This window comes from Drosophila rhopaloa, unplaced genomic scaffold (genome assembly GCF_018152115.1).
Source record: "Drosophila rhopaloa isolate 14029-0021.01 unplaced genomic scaffold, ASM1815211v1 contig_3, whole genome shotgun sequence".
NCBI classification, from domain to species: Eukaryota; Metazoa; Arthropoda; class Insecta; order Diptera; family Drosophilidae; genus Drosophila; species Drosophila rhopaloa.
The window spans coordinates 898,640-924,381 of record NW_025335123.1 but is presented as its reverse complement, the minus strand read 5'-3'; the positions used below and the strand labels follow the sequence as shown (position 1 = coordinate 924,381).

Below are 25,742 nucleotides of genomic sequence, written 5' to 3'. Positions count from 1 at the left end.
AGGGCATAATAGGATTATTCACCCCAATTTAACATTCTCTTCAAAAACTTTTACTGCGGAAAGTCTTGTAGAATAGGCATGGTCGTTTTTGAACACCTGTAAACATGTAAACCATAACCTAATCCTTTGACAATTAATTGATTATATCACGATTCCAAAGATATAAAATATATAATTATTGAAAAAGGGTTCATTGACTAACAGTATACTGTTGTTTCTTCCCATTGCAGGCTACTATCAGCCGGCTGGACCGCTGATCTCACCGCATGTGATCGCCGCCCCACCGCCGCCAGCGCAAGTGAAGAAGCTGCAGGAGGAGGACGGCGCCGCCCCTGCCGCCGGATCGCCCTCGCAGTTGCAGCACCAGGCGGCCGCCGAAGCCGCCGACCAGGCTGCAGCCCAGTCCCAGTCGCAAGCCCCATCGCATGCCCACGCCCACAATCCGCAGCAGGCGCACCATCCGCCGCAGCCACAGCCCTATCCGGCCAGCGCCGTGGCGGCCGCAGCCGCGGCAGCCGCCGCCCACCAGGGCGTGCCCTACTCGCGCTCGATGCACGCGGCCCAGATGCACTACTCGACCGCCTATCCGCCCAACTACTACGCGCCATACCCGGGCGAGGTCATGTGCTACTCGCCGCCCACCTACCAGCCCTACTTCTCGAGCAAGGTCTACCAGCCGTCGCACGCCGCGCATCCTGCCGCCCATCCGCAGGGTCCGCCGCCGCCAGGCGCCTACCGCCGCTATCCCTACTACCAGCACGCGGGTCCGCCTCCGCCGCACGAGCTCTACGAACAGCAGCCGCCCCCGCCGCCCGTCTCATCCGGCTCGGTGGCCGGTCCGCCGCAGCAGCAGCCTCCCACCAGCAGTTCAGGCGCAGCCGGAGCGGCCGGAGCAGCAGGAGCAGCGGGCGCACCCGCCGGCAGCCAGCTGGTCCCTGCCCACCAGCAACAGCACCAGCAGCAGCACTTGGAGCACTACCCGGGACCGCCCAGCTACTACGCCGGATACAGTCCCGGCGGAGGGGCGTCCTCCGGCCAGTGCTACACGCGCGGGTTGCAAGGACCGTATATGGGTAAGGAAAAGTATGGTCCAGTCCCGGATGCAATTAAGCCACTGCGAGGAGTTGCCAACTTAGATAGCCAGGACCTACCAACGTCTTTATGGAAATTGGACATGTCGTTATTATTATTTTATTTTTTAAAGTTACATGTTTCTACTTTAGCAGTAATAGTATTGTGCTACATTTTTAGGTCTATTGGATAAATATAATTATAGGAAGTCATGAAAATTAGATAGTGATTAATAGAGCGACAAAGTATTAATACTTATGTTTCTTAGTTTAGTCCTGATTATAGCTCGTGGATTCCGATCCACAGTTATTATTAATAAATGTGGAAATTTGTTTGTAATGTAATTTTTTCTCCTTTTTAAATTAAGTATGCCGATTTGTGCGGCCCGATCCAGATTCATGTTATAACTGATAGTTGGCAACACTTCTTATAAAATTGAAATATTTTTAACACAAATCAACTTCTGATCTTTGCAGAGTATCCACCGCAGTGTCCCTGCCCAATGCCTCAATCGTGTCCAAAAAACGTCCATACTGGGCCTCATATTGGTAGCAACATCATCAGCAACATCGACCAGAGCAGCAGCAAGAACAGCAGCAGCAGCAGCAATATGTTGCTGAGTGCCTCGAGCAACAGCAATATCAGCAGCAGCAGCACTTTGACTGCCTGCAGCAGCGCTACGACAACAACTACAGCGTCAGCGTTGACTACCAGTAGAGGCCCAGTGAAAAATGTGACCCATAACACTAGCGACAGTAGCAGCAACACCAGCAACAGTAGCAACACCAACAACAGCAGCCCCAGCAACATCAGCAGCAGCAACAGCAGCAGCCAGACAAGCGAGATGACTACGCGGGCAACAGCAGCAACAAACACGAACACGACGGCAACCACCGCCACCACGGGCACCCAGTGCCAGATGCTCGTGAAGACGGAGCTCAAGGGCGAGAATCCCCAAGTGACCAAGATGCAGTACGAGGCTCACGTGATGCCGCCGCCCACTCCGCCGGAGAGCTACTGTGCCAGCGACGAGAAGCTGCTCGATGACCAGGAGCAGGAGGCCGAGCTGGAGCTGCGACTGCGTCTGGGATTGCGGCTGGAGAAGAGTCACGGTGGGCAACAGCACATCGAGGCGTACGATCTCACCAGCAGCACCCCGCCCCCAGTAACCGCCCCTCAGGCGACAGCAGTGCCGCGCAAGGCGAGGATCGGCAAGAGCATGGCCAGGGAGATGGTCTATGCCGCCCAGCAGCAGCCGCTGCCGGAGATGCAGTTGAAGCAGCCGAAGGAAGCTGCAGCAAAAAAGGAAGCGGAACCAGAGATGCCTTTCGTACTTAAAGCGGAAATCAAAGCCGAAACCAAAATCAAAATCGAGCACGACGGCGAGGCGCAGGCCAGCACACATATCAGCCAACTGCCGGACCTGAAGCCCACCATCAAAACGGAACCAGAGCTGGAGCAGGAGACGGAAGCGGGCTCAGTTCCTCCTGTGGCTAAAACGGAGCCGGAGCAGAATCAGGAGACGGAGAAGGAGAAGGAGAAAGAGCTGCCGGATAGCGAGGAGCAGCAGCCCAGTGGTAGCAAGCAGCGCATCAACCTGCTGGCCTCCTCCGGTGGAAACAAGAAGACCAAGACGAACCACAGCTACAAGAGCCTGATCAAGCAGGCCGAGCCCAAGAATTACCTCTGTCCCGGCCGCAGGTTCGTCCGCCGCCACGGACGTGCCCCGGCCAAATATGCCAAGCGGCGTCAGATGATCTTGACGCAGCGACAGCAGCAGCGAATGCGACTGCAGCGCCGCGAGCAGCAGCAACAGCGACGCCAGCAACGCGAGGCGGCAGCAGCTGCAGCAGCAGCGTCCTCCTCTTTGGGAGCCACGCAGACGGAGGCAGGAGCAGAAGCGCTCAGCGTGCAGGAGCAGGCATCCATGACGCAGGTCAGCAGCTCGGCCACGCCCAGTGCATCGCCTAAGAGGGCTCGGCCTCGGAAACAGGAGATTGCCGCTCTGCATCTGCTCGAGGGCTTGGATACGACGATGAGTCGCGGTTACTTCAGTGATCCGGAGCTCAATCACAGCAGTCGTAAGCAGGCACCCACTGCAGTGGGCGGCCTTTATGCCGCGTCCTCGCCGCTGACCCTAGCGACAGACCCCAGAGGCAAACAGCCCGCTGCCGAGAAGCGCTCCAAGTCGGAGACCAAGAAGTCTCCGGCGGGAGGGCTCTCGGAGACTGCCATTCCCAGTAAGAAGCCACGCAAGCAGACCGCAGGCAAGACCAAGAGCAAGGGCAAGAAGTCGTCGGCAGCAGGAGCGGCGACAGTTGCATCCACGGCAGAAACACAAGCACCATCGGTGACATCGGGCACTGCGGCTACACAAGAGACCAACAACAACGAATATCAGACGGCAGATCTCCAGGCCCAGAAGTTCGGTGACTCACCAGCTGCCACCGATGCAACGGCAACGGCAACTGGAACAGTAACCTCTCAGCAGCAGCAGCAACATTCCGATGAGCAACACCAGTTTCTGGTGCCCAATCAGCCGGCTGCAGCAGCCGCTTCCGTTGCCCAAACGACCACCCCTCCGCCCAACCGTCAAGGCCAGACGACGCACACGAAGCGGGCCAGATCGCGCTGCAAGTTCGGAAACCGCAAGCGCCAAAGGCAGCGACCTGGAGGCGTGAGCTACGAGCTGGATGAGACCCAACCGCCGGCAACCAAGGCCAATGTGGTGCCCAAGTGGAACAATGGATGGATGTGGGCGGGCAAAGCCTTCCAGGGCGCCGTCTTCCTCAATGTAAGTGTGCGCTGGCAATGTATTGGGGAATGCTCACTTAGACTGTTTTGTATTCAATAGAGCGATGATCCGCTAGTGCTGCGCACTTGCTACCCAGCCATGCGACATGTGGAGGGCGACATCATCCGCATCAGGGACTGTGTGCTACTTAAGGCCAACGAGGACAACGAGCTACCCTACGTGGCCAAGGTGGCGCATCTCTGGCAAAACCCCGAAGACGGTGAGTTTCCTGCAATTAGGAGCAGCAATCTATAAGACACTTTAAAAAAATGCCACTTATAAGGTTTAAATCTGGTTTATTTTTTTAACCAAGTACAGAAACGGCAGAAAAAATAACTATTATGAAGATAATTCTTCTTAGTGCTATACAGCTTACAGTTTACACATTATTTTTATTATCTTATTATTATAAAGTTAGTTTACTTACAATAAATAAGAGTGATTACTTCTACATTGCCAAAGGTTTTTAGAACTTAGGAACATTTTTCAAGCAAAATGGAACGGCAAAAATAGCATTGTTATCGGTTTTCGTATTAAAGCATTAACGAAAGTCTAGAATTTATATTCAGCATTACCAGAAGGTTCCATATATGACGTAACGAGTCAGATCGAGTGACTATATCAAAATGCATGCATATAAACAATGAGGAAAATAATTGGAACAAAATAAACCTTGTTTTTTTGGAGCATATTATATATTCCGAGATAAAGTAATTTTTAACAATTAAATAGTTCGGACAACTATATCGTATAGCTGCTATAGAAAAGATCCGAAAATTAATAGAAAACTTACACGAAAATCAAGTCAAAATTTCGCTGTCGCAAAACAAAAATGGTTTAAAATTAAACTAAGTTGAATTGGCTTTACAAACTATTTTCGATATGAAAATAAGAATTATTTTTAAATTTGATTCATGGTTATAATTGCACCGTCAATCCAATCGGTTCACAAATGTCAAATAAACCCATAAATACAAAAGTTAACGCACTAAACTGAGTGATCAGTTTAATCGAGCTGTAAAAAGCACTGATTCCAATTATTATTTGGGTATCAAACGAAAACTTAATTTTTAAATTTATGCTTACAGGCGAGATGATGATGTCGCTGTTGTGGTACTATCGGCCTGAGCACACAGATCAGGGACGGCAGCGCAACGATTGTCCAGACGAGGTGTATGCCTCCCGTCATCGTGACCACAACTCGGTGGCCTGCGTCGAAGACAAGTGCTATGTCCTCACCTTCAGCGAGTACTGCAGGTATGGGAGAAGCATGGGAGTTTATTAAGTCCACTATAACGAAATTTTTTCCACCCACAGGTATCGGCGCCGCCTGCGTGCCGCCGAGGAAGACGTGGAAGACGTAAGCATCGTGCCCCGTCGACCGATCAGTGCCACCGCTCCCTGGTATCCGGTGCGCACCGTGCCGGAGCACACCAATCCGGAGCTGGTCATGTTCTGCCGCAGAGCCTATGAGTTCCGGACGCGACGCCTGCTCAAGCTTCCCCAGAAGAACGGACTTGTGTGTAGCTCCAGCTAGCGCAAGGCATGAGCCATCGGCGAACGAACAACTCCTATCAAACAAGGGGATAGTTGAACTTTGGAGTGTAGGAACATTAGCTTAAATTCGGATTGCGATGGCAATCGGAGGAGCGAAGAGAAGTGAAGTGGAGAGTGGAGAAAGCCCTGGCAGAGGACAAAGAAATCGGAGAATGAAAGTTACATTGTTTTGATCAGTCTACAGTATTGTTAAAGATATTGTTTGTCTTTGTTGTTAAGAGAGATCTTGTTAGGATGGGCCCGGGCTATGCAGCTGCATTCGTTGTTCCTAACCAAATTTCGATTGGTCTCGTTGCGCCTCTCCGTTCGATGTTTCCTGACCCAAATACTTGGACGCGTACACTACCTCTGTCGGGGCAGGATAAGAGACACACAGATACACCCAAACACACGGCTAACACCCAGACATACACCAGACCAAAATGTAGGCAAGAGATTTTCTCTTAGATGTGAGAATTTAGAGAGAGGTTAGAATGGAAAGCATAACGTCGAAAAGCAACTGCTAGGAGAAAGCATTAAATATTTTACATTGTATTACATAATTTATTTATTCTGACTACACCCCCCACCAACCCACACGCACGGATATTTTTGTTATTAAGTTGTATGTATTTATTATCATTAATATTGAGATAGTCAACATTCTGCGGACAGTTTTCCGTTCACTTTTGCTCTTGTTGCTCGAGAAATTCTATTAACAGATAATCCATTAGTTTTTCTTGAAGACTGTTTCTGAGAAGTCATTTTAATGAACCGTTGCTACATAACTATTAAAGGCGCCAAATCTCTTTAAGCCGACATCCAATTAAAATTTAATGAGCAACAAAATAAAAAAAACAAGACAACAAAGTTATCAATTCTGTAGAGAACTTTGGATCCGGATTAATTTATGAAGCCTTTGTTAACTTTGAATTAGAGGTGTCCCGGAAAGACAAAGAAAGAAATTTTTTACGTAGAAAATATAACGTATTAAAAACTTGAAATCTTTTGTGACGCCAGTCTACCGACTTTAAAATGTAATGATTTCGTATTCCTTTTACGAAATTTCACGTCATTGCAACACTTTGAATTCATATTTAAAATGTAAATGGGAAAAGTTAATCGGGCACTTATTTGTTTAACAAGTAAAACATCAATAATTAGCGACGCTATCTTGAGGAACGGTTTCCCACTCTCGTTTCATTTATACTCAAAATTAAAAATTTCCTACCCCATTTAGTCAATAAATTCAGATATAAGTATGTAAAATCATGCTTAACCTATTGATGCTCAGGCAAATACTTTGCGCACAGACAGACCAACTTAACTATTAATTCTTCGAAATGAGATTTCAGGCTCCAAAGGCGGAAAACTGGAAGACTTGACATGGATTTTTTGCTAGGCGCTGTTTGTATATTTTTTTAGTTGTTGTTAGTTTTTGTAAGCGAAGGAAAAAACATTTTGTACTCTTAATTTGACAATTTTTTTTGTTTTCGTTTTATTTTGGAAATTTGATTTCAGAGATATCATTTTCTGTTTACTTTATAATTCAGCTGCAAACAGAAATAACAACAGAAACAACAACAAGTCACATTATTATATTATATATACAAATATATATATATTTACACGTAGTTTTATATAAACAAATATCCTTATCCATATAAATATTTTTTTTAAACCCTAATTTAATTTAGTTTTAGCTTTTTTAATTAATAAGTTTATACTTTAATAGTTTGTTTTATACCAAATACACAAAAAAACATATTGCGATTCTAAAAACCTATTTATGCACACCCAAACACACATACATCTATGCACAAGTGTATAGTTTTATAAATATATATGAATATGATTGAATGTACAATTTTTTTAACCAATTTCCTGTTTTCCTTTTTGGTTTATGGTTTTTTATTGTAAGGTGAAGATCGGAATTCTTTTTGGGGCCTACTTTCGGGCTGACAAAGGAAATATTTTCCAGATCTGCCGGATGCGTGGGCGGTTAGGTGTAGGCTAGTAGGCGTGGCAATGTGTAGAGCTATGGATAAAGCAATGTAGGACAACAGGAAATGCTGTCGACGCTTTGGAATAGAATGTGCAAAAGATAGAAATCGTATATAAATACACACATATATAGGGAGCATAGCCAAACATATGATACAAGTATACAACAACAGGAACTCACACACACACTCACGCACACAAGGATCGATCCATTATTACATATGTATACCTAGAGAAGCAGGACGACGAAAGAATTCAATTAGTGAAAATCAACAAGCAACCACAAATTGTAGCCTAAATTACCAAAACAAACAAACAAACAATATATTTGTATGCCATATATATATTATATATACACAATACATATACATACACATATACATATATAGATATCTATATATACTGGAGCCTTGTTCCTGCTGGGCCAATACAAGGACACATATATATTTCTATAGGCAAATTGAAGGAACCACAGGAAGCAACCACAACAGAAAGCAATTCAAAACAGTTTGTATTATAGATGGGAGACGTCCAAGGTTTTGGCGTTCTTCACAGCAGAGTACAGTCAATCCACACTAACAGAAACACACACACACCAATGCTTCAGAACCCAAGTTCACTGACAAACATGTTTTTTCGCTGGATTCTGTTGGATAAGGGAAATGTGTATGCCTAATTGTATTTTGTAGAGAAATCTAAGCCCCTTGAATCCCGTTTAAAAATCATTTCATTCCGATCTTGTCAGAGTCTTTCTGCATGATAATTTCCATATAGTTATTAGTTATAGTTATACGTCTGTAAGTCCTCGGTCTGATGTTTTTCTTGAATGTTTGCTTCAAGAAATACATTTTCAGAAAATTATTACGTACAACTGAAAATCCACAACACAACAAATGCAAAACGAACATTAACCAGAGCAAGAACAAAATAAATAAAATAAAACCAGGAAGAACAAGAACAAAACAAGATCAATAAAACAAATCCAACATAATTATTGTTTATTACTAGACTAATAAATGTATTTTTTGGCAGATTACTCGAATTCTCATTATTTACTGTTGGGTATATCGGCGATTCAGCTCGGTGACATTCAGGGCGTTATTAAAGACTGGAGTATTACCTTAATGCAACCTTCGATCAAGACCAAATCAAGTTCTCACGACGCGGCAATAAAAGCAAATAAACAAGTGCAATAACATGGATTCAATGGCATCGACATGAGGATGGTCACTACAAACGTTTTGGAACTACGTAAATGGACCTTTCGTTAGTTTAACTAAAAAGATTAAAGTTTATCCACCAACATCATTTCTAATTCATTCCCGTTGGGCTTCGTAAAGGTTATAAGGAGTCTGATTTCAATTTAAATATCCTCGCCTTATCTAGCAACTTGAAAGCCTTTTTCGAAATAAACCAGTTTTGGAGTGGGTTGAGTTTAAATACATCAAAATATTTTTACATTTTGAAAATACGTTTATTTTTGGTATATGTAACTATGTATGTCCTGCTTCATAAAATGTTCAACTTTTAACAGATGAATAGTTCTAAATTTAAGAGGACAATGACAGACATTTTTATTGGTTTTACAGTAGTGTAAGTACGAAAGGTATGCCATCTATGTCTATGTCAGGGTATTCCCTGCCTCGACGACTCGCATCAGCCCTCTCTCTTCTGACACATCACGCCCCGAAAAGTGGCGGCAATGACAATTATCGCCGGCACGTAAGACTGAGAACTGAAATCACAGAGTGATCACACTTTTGACATTGACATCGCGTCGCTAAGTAACCGACAAACAGGCGAACACAAAATCTTTTGCTTGGGCAATTAAATTAATCGCCGGGTAAATTGTTCCCTCGGATATGGTAAAAGAAAGTCAGATCCAGATCCAGTCGCAGGCATATATACTTATCTATGTGCTAATTAGTGTCTACATGTGCATGTCTCAATTATCCGACCGCATTTACATGCAAAACATATGTATTTCTGGTATTTTCGTATCTTGGGGATCCTATGAGCTCATGTGGCCGTGTGACTCAGTTAGGTTGGCCCAAAACTTTATCAACAGGTGTCGACAGGTGTTCAATGTTTGTTTACTTGTTTATTGTCTTTGTTTTCGTTTAGATTGCGTTTCTTGTGTATTTTTGTTTGCCGTTTGCCTTCCGGGGGAGGCCAATTACATGGGCGTTGCTCGTCTAAATATATTAATTGTGTGGGCGTGCCTCAAGGAGATGACGTTCCCGATCTGCTAATTTAACATCTTAGTCACCAAAACTGCGCAGCTGCGTGCGAAATAATAATTTGTGTATTTCACGAGTTCGGATGAACTTAATTAGCGAATATTGAGAGTACTGCCAGAAAAAAATATATTTTTCATACATACATATATGAGAATCCGGCTGTATTATTCGGGAGCTCATTATTTGCTATGTTCCTTAAAACTAACTATATACTATTAACTTTTAACTTAAGTTTCTACAATTTTATTATTTACTTGTTTCCTACCTTCGCGATAAACATTATTTTCAATCGTAGTTCGTAGTATTTAAATTTGGCTTAAAATTATTAGCTAGTGTTCTTTTAAGACCTGTGCTTTGATCAAGTTTAATTTTTATATTTTGTAACCGTGGGGTAGAATATCGCAGAAGGTAGAAGAATGCCTTCCGATCCCAAAAAGGTACACATTGATTGGATCATCATGTAGATTTTAGATTTCAACAGAATACTAAGATTACTCGGACGTTCAAGTCGCCAAGTTCTGGCAATGGGTCAATACCACAGAAATTTTTCCAAGCACATTATCAAGGTATTAAGTTAAGGGAAATAAAATTCAGGCCTTGTTAACCATGTTATTAAGCATAACTAGCATAAATACGCTTACTGGCATGCGCTGTTCAAAGCATATGTATAAGTCCTTATAACAGAGAATCTGGTGTTCGAGACACTCGATTACCTTACCCTCTCGTTTAACTGAAATTAGGTTTAATTTTAATTGGCCTCATTGTTCGTAGATCAGAAGTTTTAAAAGTCATTACCGATAGCTTCCCCACATTGACAATAATGAGATCTGAATACCAGCAAAACAAATAAACAATTGACTTGATAATCAGTTTTTTTTTAATTTAAAAAAATTTACATATTCGAACATTTGACATAATCTAAGCTTAGAAATAAAGTAAAAAAAAACGCTACACACAATAAACATTTCCCGCGCTGCAACCGCATTATAGTCGCGTGGTGGCCACCGTTAAGGCCAGTGCAATTGCCAAGGTCGCGCCCACCGAGGTGCTAATGACCGCTGCCGCGTTCTGATAGCCGTAAGTCCCGGGATAGTTGGGATCCGGCCGACCGCCCATGTAGCCGGGCTGCCCGGGCTGTCCGGTTTGGCTGCCGTAGGAGAAGGGTCGGCCGTGCTCATCTGTGCCGCCGACGTAGTACGCTCCGTTGCCCCCCGCCCCGCCGTAGGAGCCCCGCGAATCGATTCCGGCGTACCCGTAGCTGTACTGCGGATCCTGCCCGCTCAGACTGCCCGGCGGATGCATTCCGCCCGACTGAGCGTTCGACCAGGCGCCCACTCCAGCCGCATTCCCGTTGTTCCAGTGCACCGTTCCGGCCTGGGCGTCCACTAGATAAATGAAAGAAGAAAGAAGAATTAGAACGGCTAAAAAATAACTTGTATATTTGTATCTGATTGGCTGTAAATGCAATTCAAAATGATGTGTGCCTTTAGCTAAGTCATTAGTTTCTACATAAGAAAGCTATCTGCATGCGTAGCTGAGGCATCGTTTCAACCACTTTAGTTCGTTAAGAATTCTTGATTAGCACATCCCGCTTAAAATTACGAACATTATTGATAACCTTTTATTGCATTCCTTTTCTCTTTGTACTTTTAGAAGCCCGTACCGATCTCTCAATCTGATATGAAATCCTCTAGATCTCTGCCAAATTAAAGGTTTGCCTAAAAACTACAACAGTTGCCTGTTGCGTTATTATCAATTGTGTTGTAAACAATCCTTTAAAAACACTTTTTCACTAAAAAAAAAATATTTTGATGTATTGTTTAAAAAGCGTAACGCGTTCGGTATTTAATATTTGAACTGAAATTACTTTCCAGTCCACTGTTATCCATCATGTTGTGATTTGTTTGAGTTACTTTCTTTCTAGTAAGTTTTCTATTTGTTTTGTAAGCCGCTTGTTAGGTTCTTGGGCTTTCTATTTCGTGTTCGTAATTGACCAGCTTCTTTCCAACGATTCTCTTCGACCCTCCCACTCACCCGAACTGAATTTGGCGAGTGCCAAGCAGATCACAATGCTGCCACTCAAGATCCGATTGAAATTCGACATGTTTACCGATTGCGCGCTTTACTCCAACTAAACCGCTGACAAAGTGCCGGCGACGGTTTTAAACTCGTTTCCCAGGCCAAGATCTCAACCAACCGCAACAACAATCGCTGTTTGCTGTTTGCTGTTGCCAGTCATCATCATTTGTTGTTGTTGATTTTAATTGTTTTCCACTCAATTTAAAGGGTGTTCGGCTGATCGACGTTGTTGAGTTAGGAACTTAAACACTGCAATTGTTTCGATTTGATTAAAATATAAAATGCCTTGCATACCCAAAAAACTAAAGCGTACAAATTTATAACGTCCATAATTTGTATTTTGTAATATTTAGCTAAAATACCAATTATATATTAAAGAAAGGTTTTTTTTTTAAATTTAAAATTCTCCATTATTTAATCTTGTAAATAGTGAACGTTCGTGTTAGTGTAAGTTTAGTAAACAATTAGAATAATTCAAAATTTCAAGTGAATGGGTGATTTTTTTTTAAATTTATATTTCGTACTTTTATTTCAGAGTTTTGTTAATACCACAGTAACAACATATTTTGGTACAGGGTATGTTAGGGCAGTTGGTAAGTCGTTCAGCCAGGTTTTAGCTTATTTCCCGATTCGGAACACGCAATATAATGTGAATGCGGTTAAAATTTTCGGTCGACGTGAGAATCTCATGCATTTGTTGCTGTTTTTTTGCTGAATGGAACACGTTAATTTGTTGGGTCATTAATGATATGCATGACGCTGTCCAGGGCCATCGCGGGTTAAAGGGGGCTGTCAATGTTGGTTTGCCCAATAAGCTGGGACATCTCCACGAGGATCTGGAGACAGGGTTAGTCCGCTTTGATGTTCGCCCGAATTGCATTCAGCTGGCTACTGCTCGTCGGGCTTCTCTCTTGGTCATATTTTACAAATGTACATTCATGGGTTGTTTTCCATCCGTTTCACACCTTTCAGGTAAGAAGAGGGGTGTCCCAGAAGCTAAACAATGCAGGCACGTTGTGGCTGGCGGTCGGCTGGCTGATAGAAAACGAAAAGCCCCAACACAATTGTTGGGGCACTGCAAATTATTTGCTTTCTCGCTTGTGACGTAAAGCAAATTTAGGTCGGGCGATATGGTAATACTTGTGGAATCTAAGCAGCGCCGTTCGCAACTATTGAATAGTTTGTATTTTTATCTTTTGACCTGGAGAAGAGAAGAGAGTGAAACTGAATGGTGACACTTGCCATGGGCTAAAACGTTCATTAAAGACTATTTTAGTTATAAGTATATACATAGGTAAAATCGTAAAATATTAGAAAAAAGCATTTAATTTTTAGAAAATATTTAAACCTTTTTGAGTTTTTTATATTTTAAGGAGGCGGCTTCCTTCTTTTTTAAACTATTAATTCTTAAAACATTCCGTTAAAAATGCTTTTATGTATTTGTTCATCTACCTTTGTAACCACATCAATAAATGTAGTTAATTGCATTAAAGGGTAGTTTTTGTAGTTTTCAAAACAATAACTCCCAAAATATTATATAACAAAATAAACAAGTTTTTAAAGTATAATGTATATTTCTATCTACTTAAGCACAATTATAAAAAGTAAGAACAATAATTCTAAAAATATTATATAAAAAATAAGCAAGTTTTTAAAGTATATTGTATATTTCTATCTACTTAAGCACAATTATAAAATGTCCCATATCATTCAGTGATAAAATCATGAGTATATTTCGAGTATCTTGGATGCCTTTGAGTACTCGATACCCTGCGTGGAATCGATAGGTAATAGCACCCAACTGGGACCAGCTGGCAACCCTGGGCGGACAGTGCTGCCACCAGGCGAACGGATCCTGCGCACTGGACCAACCTCTCCGGCCAAGGGTTCGGATCTGCCCCTTCCTGCGGCCTGGTTCTCCCTCTGTTTGTGTGTGCTTTCCCATTTACTACGTTTGTGTTATGGTTTTTCCTTTTGGGGGAGTCCAACCACCCGCCTCCCTGCTCCGAGTGAAATCGGAGAGGAAAAGCTAGTTCGAGTGCGATTGCCGCTGCTGCTGGTGCTGGCTGTCAGTTGGCCTGTTGGTGGATACTTGCCGATTTTCTGGCTCAGAGCGGTTTGTTTGCCCGCGAGCAAAATGCAGAAGGCCGAGTTTTAAATGAAATACTGATCGGCCAAGAGCATTACCAATCGAGGCCGCCAAAAGCCATCAAACAGTTGGCGAAAGTGCAACGAAAAGAGCAACAAATCGAGGAAAAGGGTGGTGAAAAGTGAGCGTAGGGTGCTGGACAAATTGCATTGCCTTCTTTCGGGCGCACAAAGAAAATGAGCGCAAAGGTAGGCCAAGAGCGCTTTTCTCTCTGTATGTGTGTGTGCCTATGTGTGTGTGTATGTGTTTGTTATAAAGTGGTGTATGTGCGTGTGTATCAAAAATATTGCCTCCAAGTCACCTCCCCTCCCTTCCCCACCGACACCAAGCTGTAATTGCGTTTGCAATTGAATAAATGCATTGCAGCCACACCCCCCAACTCCCCCCCTCCTTTCAAACACCCTACCTTGGTATACACAAATTGCAGGGACTGCACCAAACATTAAGTCCGGCCCCTCCAGATTGATTTCCACCATATGGTATACCAGCCAATGAAGCCAGGATACTCGAGCTACAGCCGAGGAGGGAGATGGCGGACTGAGAGGACTCGTCTTACCACATCTCCACTCAATGCAATTTAAGTAAATGCCCCTTGCGGTGATTCGGAATCCTGAGGGTTCCCATCTGTTGACTTGCTAAAGAGGCCATAAAACGCGTTTTTAGCTCGGATAACTCCGAGAATCCACTATTTACTTCATGCTCCGGTTTATTGCAACTCACTTGGTATTTAAAGTGTTTATACCCTGTAATTTCATAGTTATAATACTTACAATTCCTCTTATGAGGCATTCGACCTAGAAGTTTGAAATTTGTTAGTAGAAAAAGTTTGTCAAAGGAATGACAAAATTCTGTAGCTTCAAAGTTTGCCGTGTTAAAGATTGTGGTGTTGAAACACTTTATTCAACCTACCTACAAACTTTAAAATTCCTTTGAATAAATAAAGTAACGGCACTAAAAACAACCTGACAGTAATAGATTGTTTTTAGTGCCGTTACTTTATTTATTCGAGACAGACTCTTCAAAGTATTCAACCCTGTAAATTGTTTCGTTATCTATATGCCATGACAGCTCTTAATGAATTATAAAGGAAAATCAATACAAATACTAATACAAATTTGCATCGCTAAGAAATTGGTCTGATTCTGGGTACTTTTTCCGCTTAGTTAAAACATTAAAGGCTATCAACATGGATATTTTTCAAGCATCTTTCTTTTATGTACGCATATCAATTTGGAATATTCTGACAACTATATCCTAAAGTTGCAATGATCGATCAGAACAACTTTAATAAACCCTCTGCAATTGTATAATTTAATAATTTTAATACCAGTTATATTAAATACACTTATATACACTTAGCGTCTCTCTTTTCTGTAACAATACATTGTCGGTTTTATTGGTGGCCTGGCCAAAAGGAGAGCTCGTTAGAAATTTTGCCATTTAATGCCTGTTTACGTTCAACAATCTGCTAAATGTCAGTGCTTGTGTTTACATTTCGCTGGGATCGCATTTGGCAAAGATTCAGTGCAAAAACAATTCAGAACACACTTCTCTCTGCCCTGTTGCCATTTTTGGCGTGACCATCTCTTTTCCGTGACCTAAGCTTTTTGAGTCCCTATATAAATATGTCATCATACGGCCAAGCTTATGTCTGAGTACTTCGTTTATGCCAGCCTGCTTATATGTTTTAGTCGAGTGCGTTGTTTTCGCATCTATCATTCGATTCACATAGCGATACTCTGATAGCAAACACGTTCGTAAATATGTGCCAAAAGCCGATAGATATGAAAGATATTAATAAGCAGGCAGATCACAGCCTGGGCCACATTTATGGTTACACAAATCGAGTGCGATAATTGCTTTCATATGGCGCCTTCACAGTCCCCATTCCCAAATATATATTTTCAAATATTCCGTATTCCGTAGATGGGCGCAAACAAGTAAAATAGAAATGCACATAAACAATAACGAATGAATGGGGATTGCATTGCGTTAATTGAAAACATATTTTCGTTGGTATTGCCTCTCATTTTCCCTAAAATATTTCCATTCCCGGCCATATCGCCCATATCGCACACACAGCCGCGGGCGAGTCAATTAATTTGTGTACAATGCAAAACTATTCGATGTGCCGTGGCGGGAGGTCGGAGATGTTTGCCGGCTTTGGGGATTGGGGCATGGATGTATTGGGGAATTGGGGTATTGTCGAATTGGGGGCTTGCGAGCTCTCGCCACGACGTTCCTGTTTGGAAGCTCCGCGGGCTCGCTTCTCAGTGCCTATCCAACGGTCATGGGCTGAACACGAACATTATCGCCGCCGCGTTCCGTTATCGTATCGCTCATCCCGTTGAAAAGCCCAAAGAAAACAAACACCCAACCGAACCGAACCGAACCGGCCCGAATACCATTCCCTCCGGTGTGTCCATCCGGTGCCTTATAGATTGCCAAATATGTGGATCTCCGACTGCCGCTCGGTAGGTCTGACTTTTGGCTAGTGAAACATATCTACATATGTAGACTGCATTGGTCCGACCATATGCGATGGTGGAGTTTGTGGCGGCCATTGAGTGCTGACAAGTGGTTGGAAATGGTTTGGTGGTAGTGGGATTAACCCTTAGGAGGACAGGTGACACTGAAGATGTTGTTGGACCAAGGCATTTTTGAATTCCGGATTTTATATATGTGATTATACCCCTTCTGGGAAAGAGTCGAAATTAGTCAGCATTGCAGATAAACCCCAAAAACAAAAGCAGCGTGCTTTCCTTGAAATACAACTTGTTTATATCGCAGTCAGTGTATACATGAGTGCATAAATAAATATGTAAGAACGCAAAAAAGTGGTCAAGTCTTTAATCCGAAATTCAATGCGAGTTAAAAAAAGTAATATAATAGGATGCCGATGCAAAAAATTAAAGGCTTTCCAAAAAACATTTGAAAATTATTATTTAAGAGTTTGTTAAAGCCCACAGATAATTTTGGCCCACACACTTACCCCTTAACCAACAGCTTTGTTTTGAAAAGCACATTTCTTTTGAAATGTAAATGTTAAATGTAAATGAAAATTGTGTCCGGACGTTGAACAATGCGAACATTCGGGATGATCTGTATCTGCTGACACAAGGGTTAAGGGCAACACTTTTGAATACTTAGAAGGCACCAATGAAAATGGGGAGCAGGCGGTGAGGCGAGAGAAATATAAAGCACAAGGTGCTGAGTGAGCACTAAAGAACTCACGGAATCCACACAAATCGCACACACATGCCACACGAAAAAGCTTTGTCAGCGCCACTTTGTGTACACCAATGTATCCGCATCCCCTTATCAGATGCCCTAGGGCAGCCACGTGATACAACAAAGCCACACATACCAGGCCCTCGGTGTTCCCCGGATCTTGGATAATGGCTAGATTACCACCTTTCGAATCTCGTTCCAGATGACGCGCTACAAGCAGACCGAATTCACAGAAGACGACTCGAGTTCCATCGGCGGCATTCAATTGAACGAGGCCACCGGCCACACTGGCATGCAGATACGCTACCACACCGCGCGGGTGAGTGAAAACCTCCATAAGACCCCCATAAAACCCCCATGTAACACCGTGTAGCACCACCCACGCCGCAAGTCAAACAGACAGGCACTAAGTCGCTCGGCTCTATCTTCATCTCCGCGGCAATGACCCAAAACGAGCGGCAAATAAGGCCAACGTGAGCGCTTTTCTCATTGCTTTGAAGGTTACCATTTGACAGTGAAAAGTCTGCTTTTATACATGCGAGTATGCCGGTGCGAGCTTTTCCCTCTGCGGGACCCACATAAATGCATACCCTATCATGTGCTAGGGTATCAATGGCTGCGTGCAGCTTCTGTGAGCTCCAACCGAAATCTGCACAAGATTGAATTCTGTATTATAAAAGAGCGCTTCAGAAATTCCCAGCGAAATTCAATTGCAAATTGGTTGGCAGGGATTTCCGTAGCACTCTGGATAGAGTAGATATCAGGTATAATACCCTTATTAACAACAACTTCACATGCATTCGAAGATTAAGTTTTTTTACTTCATAAGTTTGAGAACTATTCCCCGAATAATTGAATCTGGAAAGCTACTTGCATGCTCATTAAGATTTTTGAATGGGCCCAAACCTGCCTTGGGGAAGGGTATTTTTGAGTCGACGCTGCTTTGGAAAACTCATTCACACACTAATGTGTGGAAAAATTTAGCCACAAGTGACTTAAGTCTGTGAGACTGATCTCATGTAGAAGCCATATGCACACAAGTTTGAACTCATTTGAACCGCCGCCGTCTTGCTTTCGGGTTGTTTACAACAAACACACCATTGAGGGAGATTTATATTTTATATTTTATTTATTTTGTGCCTCCCTGGAGGCCAGAATGATTGCTTTATAATGGGGAATTGCACATTCATTGCACAGGCTACGTGGAATTGGCGTTCGAGGAACAAGACGGAGAAATGGCTGCTCATCACCACCTTTGTAATGGCCATCACGATCTTCACGCTATTGATCGTCCTTTTCGCAGACGGAGGAGGCAGCGATGGAACCAAGCACGTCCTGCACGTCCAGCCGCACCAGAAAGGTAAAGCTGGCATGGACTTAACCCATGGATGTTCAAATACTCAATCTTCCTCCGCTACAGAGTGTCCCTCGGGAAATGAGCTTCCCTGCTTGAACAAGCACTGCATCTTCGCTTCCAGCGAGATCCTCAAGTCCATCGACGTCACGGTTGATCCCTGCGATGACTTCTACGGATATTCCTGGTGAGTAATCGGACGGTAAAGGGATCTCAGCTCAATGAAGTTGGAAGACACTTTCTAAATGTTCTTAATTCAGTCTGGTATTGTAACAAGTCCACTCTGACCCACAGCAATCAGTGGATCAAAAACAACCCCATCCCCGAGGGCAAGTCCACGTGGGGCACGTTTGGGAAGCTGGAGCAGATGAACCAGCTGATCATCCGCAACGTACTGGAGAAGCCGGCCAAGAGCTTCAAGTCGGAGGCCGAGCGGAAGGCCAAGATATACTACGAGTCCTGCCTGGACGCCGATGAGCACATGGAGAAGCTGGGGGCCCAGCCCATGAACGACCTGCTGCTGCAGATCGGTGGCTGGAACGTGACCAGGAGCGGCTACAACGTGGCCAACTGGACGATGGGCCGCACCCTTAAGGTCCTGCACAACAGGTGGGTGGTGGCAGACAGAGCCCGAGCTTGTGATTCCTAAGCCCATTCATTTGCCCCAGGTACAACTTCAACTGCCTGTTCGGCTGGGCGATCGGGGAGGACGACAAGAACTCCTCGCGCCACGTCATCCAGATCGACCAGGGCGGCCTGACGCTGCCCACCGCCGACTATTACAACAACAAGACGGACAACCACCGCAAGGTGCTCAACGAGTACATCGAGTACATGACCAAGGTGTGCGTCCTGCTCGGCGCGAACGAGTCGGATGCGCGGGCCCAGATGATCGGCGTGATCAACTTCGAGAAGAAGCTGGCCAACATCACCATTCCGCTGGAGGACCGGCGCAACGAGGAGGCCATGTACCATCCGATGCAGCTGCGCCAGCTGGCCAAGCTGGCCCCGTTCCTCAACTGGACGGACCACTTCGACAACGCCATGCAGACGGTGGGCCGGCGGGTCACCGACGACGAGGTGGTGGTCGTCTACGCCCCCGACTTCCTCAAGAACCTGTCGGACATCATCCTCAAGATGGAGCAGACCGAAGAGGGGAAAATGTGAGTGCAATTGTCCTTGAAGGTGGTCATATTCAGTTCGGTTATAATGTCGATTATTCTGTCGTTTATTCAGTCGGTTATTCTGTCGGTTATTCTGTCGGTTATTGAAATTGCCATTCGTTTTAAGCAGTAGTTCAGGGGTTTCTCTATTCCTCCACGCACAGTTAAAACAAACAGTTATGCGACTCTGGCCAAAGGGCATTACTATCATTACGACACTCGTTTAAGTTAATTATATTATTTCGGTCTTTGCATCCCTCAACATTTTACGCAGAAATCCAAAAAACATGATGAAATGATTCCTAACAAGAAAGGAAAACTAACTTCGGACGGAGCCGAAGTTGATATACCCTTGCAGAATATTCTGTAAATTATATTCTTCAAAATTATTCATATGATGTATTCTTAATACTCATAAAAAGTCTCAACTTCCTAACTTTAAAAACACCAAAGTTATGGCATTTCCAATCGTTCAGTTATATGGCAGCTATAGGATATAGTCGGCCGATCCTTATGAAATTTGGTAGGTCGCATTGATTGGCCAAAAATAAGACTCATAGAAAATCCCAACTTCCTAACTTTAAAAACACCAAAATTATGGCATTTCCGATCGTTCAGTTATATGGCAGCTATATGATATAGTGGCCCGATCCGGCTCGTTCCGACTTATATACTACCTGCAATAGAAAGAAAACTTTTGGGAAAGTTTCAAGCAGATAGCTTTAAAACTGAGGGACTAGTTTGCGTAGAAACGGACGGACGGACAGACGGACAGACGGACGGACAGACGGACAGACGGACAGACGGACAGACGGACATGGCTAGATCGACTCTCCTGGTGATGCTGATCAAGAATATATATACTTTATAGGGTCGAAAATGTCTCCTTCACTGCGTTGCAAACTTTTGACTGAAATTATAATACCCTCTGCAAGGGTATAATAAATATTGGCGAATTTCGTTTATGAAAAACTCAAAAAGAACTCTAGACTTAAAACCATACCTCTTATAAGGCTATAATGTATTCGTTGAAAGTATGGAACAGTATGTAACTATAAAATGCACATATTCTTGATCAGGGTTATTAGCATAGTCGCTCTAGACATGTCTGCGTGCTTGTCCGTCTGCCCGTCGATATCTCAGAAACTTTTCTTCCTTATGGTTTGGGATTCAGCATGCACATTTTTGTAATGCAAACGCAGATCAAGGTAGAAGACAGTTATTAGGCGGTGTATGCTTAATCGGTCCATATCTATCGACATACTAAAAATTTAAAATTTTCCAAATCAATCAATTATTCCTGAAATTAAAGGCGAACATTTTTGGTGACATCACATATTTGTTTTCCACAACAATGACGCATTAGACTTTTCGTTTTGGCGCAACAATAGAATTTATGGGAACATTTGCCGGAGGCATATTTATTTTGAAATTGGATAAGAGAGTATCGGGTATCTTATAGTCGGGACACTGGACTTAAACGCTCCTTCCTGTTTTTAGTTTTAATCAATTAAGTCTAATATATATGGATACATATCACTCAATAAATAGAGGAGCGGGCACTGGAAACTAAAGTCCCTTCGACAATTGCATAAACTTTTCGGGAAAATCCAAATTTGTCAAAATAGCCAATAGGGAAGACCAAATGGCCTTAATCGTTTGAATGCATCCTTTTGACATGGAACCTCAGTTACTCATATTAGTTATAGGTACGCCACGAGTCGCATGAACTGAAACTAACATAAACTCCAACTAGCTTGAAGCGAAACTAAGCTCCAACTAGATTGAAATGTTGTTAACGGCAGTAACCCTTACTCTGCACTCCTTGCAGCACCCTGAACAACTATCTCGTCTGGCAGGCGGTGCGCACCCTGACCAGCTGTTTGTCGAAGCCCTTCCGGGATGCCTACAAAGGCGTGAGGAAGGCCCTCATGGGATCGGATGGCGGCGAGGAGATCTGGCGGTATTGCGTTTCGGACACCAACAACGTGGTTGGGTTCGCCGTGGGGGCCATCTTCGTGCGCCAGGCCTTTCACGGGGAGTCGAAGCCGGCGGCCGAGCAGATGATCAGCGAGATCCGCGAGGCCTTCAAGATGAACCTGCAGAACCTGACCTGGGTGGACAAACAGACGCGCGAGAAGGCCATCGACAAGGCCAACGAGATCTCGGACATGATCGGATTCCCCGACTACATCCTGGATCCCGTGGAACTGGACAAGAAGTACGCGGAGCTGAACATCACGCCGAACGCCTACTTCGAGAACAACATCCAGGTGGCCATCTACAACCTGAAGAGCAACCTGAAGCGCCTCGATCAGCCGGTGAACAAGACCAATTGGGGCATGACCCCGCAGACGGTCAACGCCTACTACACGCCCACCAAGAACCAGATCGTCTTCCCCGCGGGCATCCTGCAGACGCCCTTCTTCGACATCAACAACCCCAGGAGCCTGAACTTCGGGGCCATGGGAGTGGTAATGGGCCACGAGCTGACCCACGCCTTCGACGACCAGGGACGCGAGTACGACAAGTTCGGCAACATCAACCGGTGGTGGGACTCCAAGAGCATCGAGCGCTTCAACGAAAAGTCGGAGTGCATCGCCCGTCAGTACAGTGGATACAAGATGAACGGACGCAACCTTAACGGCAAGCAGACGCTGGGTGAGTAAGATGCCCAGAGCCATATATGGGAGATGGTGGGGCGAGACCGACAGTCTTTAAAAGTGTATAGTTAGGGATGTAACATACAAGTAAAGGGGTGTTCATTGAAAAGTATTTAGCAGGTAGAATGAAGCGTTTCAGCCCTATAAAGTATATATATTCTTGATCAGAAGAGTCGATCTAGTCGTATCCGCTTGTCCGTATAAACGTCGAGACCTCGACTTTAAAAGCTAGAGTGATTAAGAATGGTTTGGGCATGCAGATTCTAGTGATGCATACGCATATCGTAAAATTCTTTGGAGTCATGGTAGATATAGTTATATTCTTATTCGATCACTCTAATATATATATATATATATATATATATAATATAAGTCATCAAATTAAATAATCGTTTTAAAATAAATTCATTTTAACATGGTCAATTACGTCAGCGTTGACAGAATAATACACCTCACCGCCATACGGCATCTTCTTGTTTGCCGAGTGTTGTAAGTGGGGGAGAACTATCCCATTTTGTATTTTTTGAACAGAGTAACAGGGGTCTGATAGTCGTGGCAGTCGTTTCTTCTTGCTTTAAATCTAATCGTTGACTTGATTGTTTGAAAATAGTCAATTTTGTGTGATTTAACTTCCTTTGCTACATTGCATTATTATCTTAAAGCTGCTCCATTTATTTACAATAAAACTCCCAGAAATAACCTTTCATGTGTCGTATTACTACTCAATCCCACCAGGCGAGAACATAGCCGACAATGGCGGTCTGAAGGCGGCCTACCACGCCTACCAGCGGACCAAGAGCGACAGGGAGGTGGATGTCCTGAAGCTGCCCGGCCTGAATCTCACGCACTCGCAGCTCTTCTTTGTGTCCTTTGCCCAGGTAAGTGCTGGATGAATAAGTAACTTTGAGTATGGCCCATAATGAACACTTTCCTGCCCAGGTCTGGTGCTCCAGCACTACGGATGAAACGAACCTGCTGCAGATGGAGAAGGATCCGCACTCGCCGTCGCAGTTCCGAGTGATCGGAACACTGTCGAACATGAAGGAGTTCGCCGAGGTCTTCCAGTGCAAGGCCGGCAAGCGAATGAACCCCACCGAGAAGTGCGAGGTGTGGTAAGGGGAACCGCGCCATCCCGATCTCAGAACGAGCCAAAGATAGAGATAAGGATAGAGCCAAAGCCAAAGTCGAGCAACTAGGACGCAGACTGGGGATACAGCCTCGAAGTGCTGATCCTGTATCCTGGATTTTATTGTTTCAGTTGTGCCATTTTTGCCATTTGTATTTTGTCGAAAGACCGTCAGTCATTGTGCCTATGAAAATGATAGAAGCTGACGATAAATTCACGTTTGAGCTCCAAGGGTTCTGGAGCTGGGGATTCCATATCCTGGGGCAGGATTGAGGGGACCTTTAACTACATTTGAATGTGACCGCACGAGCTACCAACTATATGGGTGGGTGTGTGTGATATGGAATACGGAGGTGGGCACACACCCAATGGGCTGATATATATAGATATGATAACGATAAACGATAACTGTAACTTAGCTATTTGTAGAACTACCAATGCGTATTGTATTAAAAAGATACGAAGTTCGAGCCTCGTGACCCAACGGAAAAATAACTTCACGGGTTCAGTTTGAGCTACGCTTTTTTGTATGTCTAAGATACATGTTGAAGTCATTCTAAAGAGTTTTTGAAATCTCAACCTTTTTCTCAAAATACTTTTTAACCGACGTTCCTGAGTAAAGGATAGGAATTGGACTTTGAAATGTAGCAAAAATATAGCTAGTGATTGTGAAAGTGAAGGAGATAGAGATATAGAGTGAGAGTGAGAGGCGAAGCGTTTTAAAATTTTTGAGTTGCCAAAGTGAAGCGAAAATAGCAGGGTGTTTGAGTTAAACATTTGAATAAGTTAAAAGTTGAGAAAACTTATATTGAAATTTATGTACACACCTATTTTATACAAATGTTTTTCTTAACGGGTGTTTAGGTTTACTGATTGTTGATTTACCTTTAGTTTACTATCTTATGAAGCAGAGCACAATAGTCAGAGGCTGGAATGGAAAGAACACTAATAAACACCAATTAATCACTAATTGCTCAGATATTGAGACTATATAGCCAACCGAATTGGACGAGTTTTCTTTTATACGAAAGAAAAACATATCAGATTAAGATGATGTAACAAGAGCCAACACCAACCAAGTAAATCTATGGAACTTAACTAGGCACCAAATCGAAATCAATCCAAGAGTTTAGGTATAAGATAAGAACACTCCCAAGCCGAATCAGTCAAAGCACAAATTTCCATACTAAGTAGACAATACGGCCTATAGGTTTTCCGGTTTATTAACTCGACTCTCCAGGGTGATTCTTTTCCGGGTTCGGTTGTTATCCACTTGGTATATTTACATATACACGTACATACGAATAATGCATTTAGCTTTTGGTTTTTTTTTTGTCATTTTCTGATCTCTGCGTTTCGGGGGTCTTGAAAAAAGGTTTTGTTGTTGTATTATACAAGCATTTATAAGTTTCCCCAATCATTTTGTGGGTAGGGAAGTGGGGGGTGGGTAAGGGGTATACCATCAAAACCCCCCTCGTATCCGCCACTGCTGTGGAGATATCAAGCAGATGATTTTTGTATTCTGTATATGTACTATATGATAGATGAAGAAATGATAACTATAATACATGTATTAAAATATTATTATTATACAAACTACATATACATTAACTGAATGTTTAAATGCAAATTATTTTTATTGTCTATTAATAAAGTGTATATGTGCATGTATACATTTGCAAAAAAAACAATAAAGAACGCTATAGTCGAGCGTCCCGACTATGGGATATCCACTACTCTATACACTGTTATAAAATATGGTGCCAATCTTAAGGCGTGGCTTTCTATCAGAAAAACCCATGGTAAACTCCAATTCAATACCAATGACCTACTCGTTTTAATAGCGATAGGTGATCAACGATGAACCTCATATTCGGAGTCAAAAGCTCACTAAAAGAAATTTAATCAGTAGGTGGTCGGTGGACACGTTATCAACTTCAAGAAGACTCTGAAGTATAAAGAGTTATTGTGCCATGAGCACCAGGAGTACGACACAACAGAGGAGTCCCAGTTAACCAGAGTCCTTTAGCAAATCTTATCTAATAGTTCATCTATATCAATAACACGTATTTCATAATTGTTAAGTAAGCCAAGCATTCAAAGTCTAAAAACAAGTTTTAAAATAATGCTTTAAAGTATGATAATAACACCGATGTTAGCACTATTTAAGTGCAGTTCGGTTAATAATCAAAAACTAAAAACTTATTATTCCTTATTTAGTTACCAATTTCATTTTTTGTCCGCTGTAGAAAAATATTTTGGTCTTACACGTATTTTTTGCAGTGTGTATTTGCTTAATCAAATCTAACTATACCCCCTTGCAGAGGGTATT

At 43.3% G+C, this 25,742-nt stretch overlaps 3 protein-coding genes across 6 annotated transcripts in view; 2 read left to right on the top strand and 1 right to left on the bottom strand.

Moving 5' to 3' along the window:
• LOC108044908 overlaps positions 1-7,063 on the top strand; it is a 68,956-nt gene extending 61,893 nt beyond the window's left edge. For all 3 annotated transcript variants that reach the window (XM_044461212.1, XM_044461211.1, XM_044461210.1), the window contains exons 5-9: positions 231-1,073; positions 1,548-3,865; positions 3,926-4,085; positions 4,954-5,122; positions 5,183-7,063. In XM_044461212.1, coding sequence (XP_044317147.1) covers positions 231-1,073; positions 1,548-3,865; positions 3,926-4,085; positions 4,954-5,122; positions 5,183-5,402 — 3,710 coding nt within the window. In that variant the 3' untranslated portion in view covers positions 5,403-7,063. The remainder of the gene's footprint in view (positions 1-230; positions 1,074-1,547; positions 3,866-3,925; positions 4,086-4,953; positions 5,123-5,182) is intronic.
• Positions 7,064-10,499: 3,436 nt separating this feature from the next.
• Positions 10,500-11,761, bottom strand: LOC108044907 (galectin-3). The gene is made up of 2 exons (XM_017124067.2): positions 11,680-11,761; positions 10,500-11,030 (listed from the first exon to the last, which is right to left on the bottom strand). The coding sequence occupies exons 1-2, from the start codon at positions 11,747-11,749 to the stop codon at positions 10,630-10,632; spliced, it is 471 nt and encodes a 156-aa protein (XP_016979556.1). The 5' UTR covers positions 11,750-11,761; the 3' UTR covers positions 10,500-10,629.
• A 1,996-nt stretch (positions 11,762-13,757) lies between these two features.
• Positions 13,758-23,947, top strand: LOC108044910 (neprilysin-3). 2 transcript variants are annotated; one of them, XM_017124073.2, is made up of 9 exons: positions 13,758-14,061; positions 17,307-17,423; positions 18,302-18,464; positions 18,525-18,645; positions 18,753-19,067; positions 19,127-19,621; positions 21,453-22,282; positions 23,020-23,162; positions 23,224-23,947. In XM_017124073.2, exons 1-9 carry the CDS (start codon positions 14,050-14,052, stop codon positions 23,398-23,400), a joined length of 2,373 nt encoding a protein of 790 aa, XP_016979562.1. In that variant the 5' UTR covers positions 13,758-14,049; the 3' UTR covers positions 23,401-23,947. The 2 variants fall into 2 exon arrangements, with proteins under 2 accessions (XP_016979562.1, XP_016979561.1); XM_017124072.2 differs by lacking the exon at positions 13,758-14,061 and adding an exon at positions 16,163-16,347.
• The last annotated feature ends 1,795 nt before the right edge of the window (positions 23,948-25,742 follow it).